General features: G+C 38.2%; 1 protein-coding gene across 1 annotated transcript in view; it reads right to left on the bottom strand.

The window, feature by feature from the left end:
- GMPS (guanine monphosphate synthase) overlaps positions 1-11,314 on the bottom strand; it is a 72,200-nt gene that overhangs the window by 49,686 nt on the left and 11,200 nt on the right. The window contains exon 3 of the mRNA XM_011959089.1: positions 10,877-10,959. Coding sequence (XP_011814479.1) covers positions 10,877-10,959 — 83 coding nt within the window. The remainder of the gene's footprint in view (positions 1-10,876; positions 10,960-11,314) is intronic.

Genomic DNA, 11,314 nt, shown 5'->3' with positions numbered 1-11,314 from the left:
ATCCAGCATATAAACAGAACCAAAGACAAAAACCACATGATTATCTCAATAGATGCAGAAAAGGCCTTTGACAAAATTCAACAGTCCTTCATGCTAAAAACTCTCAATAAATTCGGTATCGATGGAACGTATCTCAAAATAATCTTAACTTTTTAAAAAATATTTTTAAGCACTACATTATTGCATAAATTTCTCAGACTCAGTCCCATTACTATCTTTACCATTTTTACCAAATCTAAGTATGCTTTTTTACATTACAGGTGGAGTTCTTGACTTGCATAATCCTAATATGCACAAATTTCAATTACTATGGTTTATATCAATGTTTAGTTAATTACCAGTCCCCAACAACATGGCTCAAATTTCAGTTATCATACATTACTGTAAGTAATGGACAAACTTCATTGCCAGCTCTTCAGTCTACAAACCACCATGTAAATAACAGATGAACATCAGGATCAGTGACCAATCACCTCCCTTCTTTCATTCTATTGGTGACTGGTCACTGGACAACAAACAGCCAAGAGTGCAGTGTGTTGCCTGTCTTACAGTGATAAACCCCAAAGGACTTTTTATAAATACAGATAGATAATCTGGTCAGGTGCAGTGGCTCACGCCTGTAATCCCAGCACTCTGAGGCGGCCGATGTGGGCGGATCACGAGGTCAGGAGATCAAGACCACCCTGGCTAGCACAGTGAAACCCCGTTTCTACTAAAAATACAAAAAATTAGCCAGGTGTGGTGGCGGGTGCCTGTAGTCCCAGCTACTCGGGAGGCTGAGGCAGGAGAACGGTGTGAACCTGGGAGGCAGAGGTTGCAGTGAGCCAAGATCGCACCACTGCACTCCAGCCTGGGCAACAGAGCGAGACTCTGTCTCAAAAAACCATCTCAAAACAAAACAAAACAAAAATACAGATAATCCCAACAGGGCTGGCCAATAAAAATGAAAGTGCAGCAAAGAAATGAAAAGTGATAAAACTGGAGTGAAATTTGAATATATGGAGTTATAGAAGAAAATGCTGACTATAGCAAGGCTGACAAGGTTTCAGGGCCTCTAGATATACAGCCAGAGAACTTATCAACATCAGTGAGGAAACTGGTTGTGATGGAAAGAATGGCAACGTCCCAGAGGAAGTGACTCCAGGAAAATAGTTCACATTAAAGAAACTCTAGGACATTTTATGACATTAAAAGTGCAAAGGATAAAATGTTGGAAGCAACCAAGGCACAGAAAAGACACAGAGAAGTGCTCTTTAAACTACTATTGAAACTAATACTGACAAGCTTTTTACAAAGAAATAAAATACTTTAATTCTCAATATTCTTAGTATTTTAAGTTACACTGTAGTAAACAGTAGTTTTACTATTTTTTGGTTCCCCTATACTTTTGTAATTGACAAAAGATTTTAGTGTTTTAACAAAAATTTTTAAAGATCACAAAACAACTGTAATTTTCCCACTGACTATTAAAATTGCTTTGCACGGTTTCAGCTTGCATTATTATTTTTAGTCGTATTACTTATCCTGCATAGCAAGGACTGCCTGTATTTAAGTAAACTAATCTTTACTCAAAAAAGGTATTTTAAAAGAATATTCCTGTTTTCTTAGCAATAAATATTCAATTCTGTGCCAGAAGAGGTTACTGAAGAAACTGAATTCTTGCCCTATTTCCTTCTACCTTGGGTATGACCTTGCCTATGCAGCAACTGTCACAGCTTTGACAATTCAGGAGAAAGCAAAAAGGCTCCGCTAGTAAAGGCAAAGTTCCTCTCCCTCAAAACCTGGAATTTATTTACTCCCACTTCACACACAGTTGAAAAGTTTGATAATTGGACTTCAAGAGATTAGAAAAACCACCCTAATAAGAAAAAAGAAACTTAGTCACATCAGTGCAGAGACAAATAAAATTCAGCATCACAAGACGGAAAAATCTACCACATCTATTTACATAAAGTTATTAAAAAGACAAATGCCTAAAGACTTAAGGTGACTATCCCTCAACTGCCCTGAGTGCATCACAATAAAGTAGGCAATATTCATAAAGATATATTTTAAGATATCAAGAAAAAAATATTAAGGAAAAAACTAAACCATATACAGCAAACTCTTTAAGAATAGGACAAGAAGATTTAGCAGATTCTGGAAAAGTAGAGATGGAAAAGTTTTGGGATTTTCCTGGATCCCACATAACTACTGAACAACTAGATAGCAATGACCTTTACAAGAACCCCAAAATACAAGTTGGTGGTGACAGACTACCACAGTCACAAACCCTAGCGCTATAGCACCTACATGGGAAGTAATCCAGCCTTATTAAAGGACCTGAAAACAGGAGAATTCTCAACACCCAAGAGGTGCAACGCCCAGAAGGCACAGCAGCCAATTAGAGAACTGCAGCACACTAGGAGGAGGTTTGTCCACACCAATAATACACAAGTAACAGGGAACCCAAGGTAAGGCATAAAGGGCCAGACGAGTTTAACCCCCATGAACCTTTGACACTCATCAGTCAGAGATCCTTTCCAGGAGAGGGCCTGCTATGAAGAGCCACTGCTGGGAGATGAATCGAAATTAACAGGACAGGAAAAAGGGAGAAGGAACAGACTAAAGTGGGGCACAGGGACAGAGCCAGGAATCCTTAGAAAACAAGTGCCATAATTTTTTAACAGAAGAGGGAGTTATATAAAGTTAGAAACATTATCTTGACTAGCTTCCTTTCTAAAAGTTGAGGAAAACTAAATTCACATAAAAAGGAAACAAAGTATAGAAGTTAAATCCCATACAAAGTTACTAAAAGTAAGAAGAAGGGAGGCCAGGTCCCTGTGACTAAAGCCTGTAATACCAGCACTCTGGGAGGTGGAGGTGGAGGTGGGCAGATCGCTTGAGCCCCATGAGTTCAAGACCAGCCTGGGTAACATAGAGAAATCCTGTCTCTACAAAAATTACAAAAATTAGGCCAGGTGCCATGGCTCACACTGTAATCCCAGCACTTTGGGAGGCTAAGGCAGGTGAGGTCAGGAGTTCAAGACTAGCCTGGCCAACATGGTAAAATCCCATTTCTACTAAAAATACAAAATTATCTGGGTGTGGGGGCGCATGCCTGTGATACCAGCTACTTGGGAGGCTGAGGCAGGAGAATCGCTCAAATCTTGGAGGCGAAGGTTGCAGTGAGCTGAGATCACGCCATTGCACTCACGCCTTAACAAGAGCAAAACTCTGTCTTTAAAAAAAAAAAAAAGTAGCTGGGAGTAGTGGCGCGTGCCTGTGGTCCTAGCTACTCGGGAGGCAGAGGTGAGAGGAGCCCAGGAGGTTGAGGCCACAGTGAGTCATAATCATGCCACTGCACTACAGCCTGGGTGACAGAGCGAGACCCTGTCTCAGAAAAAATAAAAATAAAAACTAGAGGGAATAAAGAACAGAATGATGTCTCTATGACAGTAAGCCAGAAAGACATCCTCAGATCAAAACTAGAATGTACTATTTCTATAGAAGCTAAAAGATACTTTAAAAATTACACAAGGCAAGAGAGAACATGAATCAACATTAGTCTATGAACTCAGAACGACCAACCCTAAGACATACTCCAACAAAATTGCTGGATTAAAAAAAAAAAAACAAAAACCTTTGGGTATTTTAGATTAAAAGCACACATAATTTTTTAGGCTGAGGTGGGGGGATTACTTGAGCCCAGGAATTGTAGACTAGTCTGGGCAATACAGCAAGATCCTATCTCTTAAAAAAAAAATTAATAATTAAAAAAAAGGAATGTTGATCAACTTTACTGAGGTTTTTCATAAGAGGCCGTCATCTCACATATAACACTGAATGAAGCTGGAACCTAAACTAAAGTGTTAAATCAAAAAGTTTAAGCCTCTATAGTTCTGTTATCTTACCATGTACTTACTCTACCCTATCCCTTTTTATTTTTAAAAATTTTAACCTAAAGAAAAGTTGAAAGTTTGGTATAATAAACACCACTCTTCATCTATATCAATGATCAGTAACATTTTGCTATATTTGCTTTATTTCCATCTACATATACTTTTTCCACCTGAACGACTTAAAAATAAACTGTATACCTTTCACTCCCCCAAAACCTTTTCAGTATGCATCTCCTACAAACAGGGACAATCTCCTATGTAACTACAATATCATTATCACATCCAAGAAAGTTAAAACTGATAATTATCTACATATAAGTTTCCCCAATTGTTGAAAACAAGGTGTTTATGGTTTTTTAAAAAATCCATGGTTTTTTAAAAAATCTATCAAGGGCCGGGCGCGGTGGCTCAAGCCTGTAATCCCAGCACTTTGGGAGGCCGAGACGGGCGGATCACGAGGTCAGGAGATCGAGACCATCCTGGCTAACACGGTGAAACCCCGTCTCTACTGAAAAATACAAAAAACTAGCCGGGCGAGGTGGCGGGCGCCTGTAGTCCCAGCTACTTGGGAGGCTGAGGCAGGAGAATGGCGTAAACCCGGGAGGCGGAGCTTGCAGTGAGCTGAGATCCGGCCACTGCACTCCAGCCCGGGCGACAGAGCAAGACTCCGTCTCAACAACAACAACAAAAAAAATCTATCAAGGACCACACACACAGCACACACATTTTCATTCACTGTCTCCTTCAACTATTCACTCCTCACCTTTGTATGGTCTTTTATGGCATTGACCTTTTTTAAAGATCAGACCAGCTTTTTGTAGAATGTCCCATACTGGATCTCTTTGTTGTATCATGATCAGATTCTAGATCAACATTTAACAAGAAATTTACATTGGTAATGTTATCATGCCTCCTCTTGATGTGATACAATGGCAAAGACACAATGTCATTTTGTTCCATTACTGGTGATACTGAGTTTGGATAACATGCCAGCGTGCTTAAAAGAAAGAAAAAAATAATCAGATTCAAATCTTCCCTTTGCTCAAAACCTTACAGTGACTTCCTCTTAGAATGTTCAATAAAGCTCAAAATATTTCCCAAGACCTATAAGAACCTGGCCTACCCTTTAGCCAAAACTGCTCTTTTAAAATTCTCTATAGCTCCAGAGTGGTATGCTGTCTTTTCTGGCTGAAAAATCCCCAAAACAGGAAAGAATCATTTCAAACTTGCCAAGTGAAAGCAGCCAGGCATCTCTGAAATTACAATATATCTTAAAATTCCACTAGTCCAATGACACAACTATTATTGCCATTGTTAATTGTTATTCATATTGAGTTACATAAAGTTGCAGAAAAGCTTTTCCTTAAGGGAAAGGGATTCCCAGTGTGTCTCAAGGAAGTTCCCATAGAACAGCCATGTCTGTAATCCGAGCTACACTGGAGGCTGAGGCACTAGAATCACTTGAACCTGTGAGGCGGGGGCTGCGGTGAGCCAAGATCATGCCACTGCACTCCAGCCTGGGCTGTAACAGAGCGAGACTCTGTCTCAAAACAAAAAACAAAACAAAACGAAAACCCACGTGTAAGTACAACATGAGTCTTTCAAGTTTGTCTAAATAAGTCTCTTTCTATATACAGGTTAAACATCCTTAATCCAAAACCCTGAAAAATTTTGAGCACTGATACGATGCTCAAATGAAATGTTCATTGGTGCATTTTGGATTTTTGGATTAGTGGCACTCAAACAGTAAGTATAACACAAATACTCCGAAATCCAAAATCTTAAATACTTCTGATAAAAAATTCTAGGTATAGATGACAGTTACACAGTTGTTCATTTTAGGTAACAAATGTATAAAATGCCTTTAGAAAACTGTGTTTATGCCTGAGAAAAAATCTGGAAGTCACAAGACATACCCTGATGCAATAATGCACAGTATTAGATCTACATTTGGTCATATAAATAATGCTTACCAATTACCAACTGTTTCTTGTTGCCTAAATTATGACCACTGTTGTTCCATTGGTCTTATACTAACAAATGTGTAGATATTAAACAATATAAACAAAAATTTCAATCACTTAATTCATCTGAGTTCATTTTCACTCCCTCCTTTAATCTGAGTACACAACACATAGGATTCTATGGGAATGCCTTCAATAAATTACTATGTTTAAGTTTTCAATGTTCGATAGGTTTGGGAAACACAAGTCTCTACTGACATACAATGTTATCTCAGCTTTTCACTGCTCTTGGTTAATAACTTCATACACTGAGAAAACACTCTTTTCCCTAATGAGATTTGAAGCTAGTAGGTATTCATTAAAGACTACTTAGTTTCTACGTGTTATGTATATTGTTTCAAATTCAATTATTTTTCCTCCTTAACTGAACCAGTTTGTACCTCTGACTGCAGTTTCATCTTCTTTTGCTAACCAAACACATCTCTTAGTTTTTCAAAGTAATCCAGACTCTCTTCTACCCTATCACAAGGGGCCAATAGCTCCTTTCAAGTTCATGTGGGCACCATCCCAGAATATAATGAACAGCTGAATAATACTATCTAAATCAATGAACTAAAAAGCAATTTAGCTTTAACTTAGATACTAGTTCTAGCACCCACCTAAAGACAGCCAGAACCCCATACACATACCCAAACCATGGAATTGGGTTGACGAATTCTATCTTCTCAGGTAAAATGAATACAGTTCTACTGTATGTAATCTGTACATTATGAACACTAGAAGTAAGAAAATAGAACAATTCTCTATTATCTTTTTCTTCTAATTTGAGGGGAAATTTAAAGTTGGTTCAGGGCCACAATTTCTAATCTGATTTTTTAACCTTTGAAATCAATGCCTATTTTCCCCTCGAGTTTCAATTATCCTAAGACTTGTCTTTCCAGAAAGTTAAGGCAATATTATTTTGTTGACACAATATACATATGTGACCAGTTCTCAGATAACTAAGAAAAGTTGGCACTGTTGACTAAATGAAAGTATACTGTTCTTTGCCCCGTGATTTTTTTTTTTTTTTTTTTTGAGGCAGAGTCTCACTCTTTTGCCCAGACTGAAGTGCAGTGGTGGAGTCTCAGCTCACTGCAACCTCCCCTTCCCAGGTTCAAGTGATTCTCCTGTCTCAACCTCCTGAGTACTTGGGATTACAGGAGTGTACCACCATGCCCAGTTAATTTTTGTATTTTTAGTAGAGACAGGGTTTCACCATGTTGGCCAGGCTGATCTTGAACTCCTGATCTCAGGTGATCCACCCACCTTAGCCTCCCAAAGTGCTGGGATTACAGGTGTTAACCACCATGCCCGGCCTGCCTCGTGATATTTAAATCCCTAAAATCTTTATTATAGCTAGTTTTTCTATTCAATAACAAGCATTAGCCAACTAAGGAACAAGGTTATCTTTGGGTAGGTTTAAACCAGTATCAATCAGCCCAAATCAATCTGTTTGTTTTCTAAAGTTGGCAACGTACACAATTTGGAAACGGTAAACATTCAGTAAAAACTGTTGTCAAACTATTAAAATATTAGAACGAAAAGTTCTGAACTGCGTTCAGTCTGATAAATTCTGTTCTGTTAAACTCTTTGGGTTTTTTCTTATATTCACCTTTAGTTGTCCTGACTCACTCTGCATTCCTGTGGTGACTGAGATCTACTATTTTAACAAAAATTACTTTTGAAGGTGATTTTGAGTGTGTGCACGTGTAGCCTGTTTGCATGAAGAAACAAAGGTATCTTGCAAAGAAGCGAAGAAATGAAAACAACACAGATGTATACCCAAACTCTGACTTGTTCTCTTCAGTTCATCTTCCCATACTATCAGTGTACTAAAGATGACCTTAAAATACAAGACAGTTTTTATGAAGAGATGAAAGATTATCAAAGGGCTATATTTTTCTAAATATACTGAATTTGCAAACACTCTTAATTTTGATTATCATATGATCACTATTCCTAAAGTATTTTTAAGACATTTATACATTTTTTTCCTTAAGAAATAAATTAGGCCAGGCGCAGTGGCTCATGCCTGTAATCCCAGCACTTTGGAAAGCTGAGGCGAGTGGATCACTTCAGCTCAGGAGTTTGAGACCAGCCTGGGCAACATGGTGAAACCCCATCTCTACTAAAAATACAAAAATTAGCTAGGCGTGGTGGCCTGCGCCTACAGTTTTAGCTACTTGGGAGCCTGAGGCATGAGAATGGCTTGAACCCAGGAGGCAGAAGTTGCAATGAGCTGAGATAGTGCCACTGCACTCCAGCATAGGCGAAAAAGTGAGACTCTGTCTCAAAAACAAAAAGAAAAAAAATAAACTTTAAGTAATAGAGTGTCACAATTTCACAAGTATTTAGTATGTAGGTAGTATGTGGTCCATTTTTCAAGATGTTACTATTTTGTACTTCATAAACCCAGTCTCTTTTCCACATGTGACCCTTTCTATTATACAGCATACATTAATTGCACCATTGGAAATAATGAATAAAACCTGAAAAAACTATTTACAAAATTGGTAAAATAATACTGATAATGAGAATGAATCAAGCATGTATTCTGACTCTACCAGAGTAACCACATAGTTAGCGAAGGAACATTTTTAAGCAAACTGTTACCAGTTCATGACAAAAAAATACATAAGTTTTATATAAGCATCCATAAATTTGCATAACAAGTTGACAAAGTAATTTTATTTCTGTTGCATCTATAATAAATATCGGGGGCTTTTAAAATATAATAGATTTTATATTTTCATTTGTCCAGAAATATATTGTATTTTACAAAAGTAGCAGTCCTCAGTACTGGAAATTTTTTTAAAATGGTCTTCACTACAGATGTTTGAGAAGCACTGAAAAACAGTGGCTATTAAAACCATTAGGTAAAAGGTTAATGAGAAACCTGATAATGATGGATAAGTTGTTAACATCTGAATCAACCAATGCAGCTTAACATACAAAAACAGACAACCAGACAGATGTAACTATCTTACTGTGATGCACTACATAAATATAAATGAAAGACTGGTCACATGTTGATAACTGCTGAACTGGATAGGGACATGAGGGATCATTATACTCTTCACTGTACTTATGCAAATGTTTTCAATTTTCCATATACAACAGTCTGCATCATTGGCCCTAATTCTTCACCATTTCCTGTATCTATGATTTTATCACTTGAGTCTGCAGCTTGTCCTATTATAGACAGAATATACTTCCCTCACCTTTGTCACTGGGCTCAAGCACAAGATTTGCTTTGGCCAATATAACGAGGGCAAAAGTCGTAGTACGCCAAGCCTTAAGCAGTCTTTATTTATTTTATTTTATTTTTTTGAGACAGGGTCTCACTCTGTCACCCAGGTTAGAGTGCAGTGGCACAACCTCAGCTCATTGCAACCTCCGCTTCCCAGGCTCAAGCAATCCTCCCAGCTCAGTCTCCCAGGTGGCTGGGACCCCCCATGCGTGCACACCACGCCTGACTAATGTTCTGTATTTTTAGTAGAGACAGGGTTTTGTCATGTTGCCCAGGCTGGTCTAAACTCCTGAGCTCAAGTGATAACGCCCACCTCAGCCTCCCAAACTGCTGGGATTACAGGTGTGAGCCACCAGGCCCTGCTGCCTTAAGCAGTCTTAATGTTTCCACTTGCCTCTTGGGCTTCTGCCACCATAACATCATGAGTGTACTAGTCTCAGGAAAAGGACAAGATCAAGTGGAGCTGAGCAATGTCAGCTGACCCACAAACTCATGAGGAAAAAATAAATGCTTATGTGTGTACGCCATTTACATTTTATGATTGTTAATCAGCATTATTGTGGCAATAGCTAACTGAAATGCCACAGTACAATTTTAAAAATTAGTATCATCATATGCCTTTGTGAAGATGTTTCTACCACCAGCTTAAGTAACATTTAAAAAACTAATATCAAGCTGGGCACAGTGGCTCAAAAGCGGGTGGATCACTGGAGGCTGGGAGTTTGAGACCAGCCTGACCAACATGGAGAAACCCCTCTCTACTAAAAATACAAAATTAGCCAGCTGTGATGGCACATGCCTGTAATCCCAGCTACTTGGGAGGCTGAGGCAGGAGGATTGCCTGAACCCAGGAGGCAGAGGTTGCGGTGAGCCGAGATCACGCCATTGCACTCCAGCCTGGGCAACAAGAGCAAAACTCCATCTCAAAAACAACCCAAAAAACTAATTATCAAAGCATCCATAGCAGGCTCTGAATTAATAACATACTTTGTCAAAACATCACGTTTTACCCCATAAATATATACAACAAATAAATATTAATAACATGTTTTGATTCTGCCTTCGCTGGCTATATACAACAGAAATACAAAGAGTGTAAGTCAAAATTGCACAAAATGTCTATAATTATGGTCATCTCTCTGTGACTTTGTCTTTATGATAAACATTACACTGATTCTTTAGCTTTAGACATTAAAATACAAATGCACACTTATCTTTTTCTTTTAATAAGGGAGTAACTAATGAAGGAAAGACATCAGAGAAAAGAAACCACTGAGAAGCACTGTTAACCTCTAGAGATACAGACCTGGTTAACCCAAGATGTACCACATTAGACAAGATAATATGCCTAACAGACAAACTGATAGAGATTTTAATAACTGAAAAAAGTTTTTACTTAAAAATACTGCACCAATACCAAGTTTGCATTTTTTAAAAACATCACTTTGTTAAATCCAGAGTGCTTCTGATTCTATTTGTTGTTCAAGGGAATGCTGTGAGTGACAGAAATGTTCTTTATCGACTGGGGTGATGGTTACATGAGTACATATATATGTCAAAACTCAAACTACATACTTAAAGATCTATGCACTTCACTGCATGTACATTTTACCACAATAAAAACAAGCAAAACAAAACACCTATTAGTGAGTTTTTTAAACTACCACCTCTCTCTACAAACTTACACTAAAGATACAAAACTGATATAAAAAGATGCTACCACAATGAGCAACTGTTACCCTTAGCCTTCCGGGGCACTGACGGTCAAGCTCTGCCAGCGTGTCAATAACAAGGCCAACAGTCTCCAAATCTAAGAGCCAGTCTGTTAAAAAACCATAAGTCAGATTAAATCCACCTTAGAAAAGGTACAAAAATGATCTCAAAATGAAACAAAGACATAAATAAGAGCAAAAACTATAAAACTTTTATAAGAAAACATAGGTAATTACACAAATCTTTGTGATATGCATTGAATTAGACAACAGTTTTTTAGATGACACCAAAAACGAAAGTGACAAAATAAATAAATTAAGCCTCAAAATTAAAGGTTTTGGTGCTTCAAAAAACACCATTAAGAAAGTGTAAAAAGGCCAGGCGCGGTGGCTCACGCCTGTAATCCCAGCACTTTGGGAGGCCGAGACGGGCAGATCACGAGGTCAGGAGATGGAGACCATCCT

This window comes from Colobus angolensis, unplaced genomic scaffold (assembly GCF_000951035.1).
Source record: "Colobus angolensis palliatus isolate OR3802 unplaced genomic scaffold, Cang.pa_1.0 Scaffold48, whole genome shotgun sequence".
Lineage (NCBI taxonomy): Eukaryota > Metazoa > Chordata > Mammalia > Primates > Cercopithecidae > Colobus > Colobus angolensis.
The sequence above is the reverse complement of the archived record's forward strand: the minus strand, read 5'-3'. Positions and strand labels throughout refer to the sequence as shown.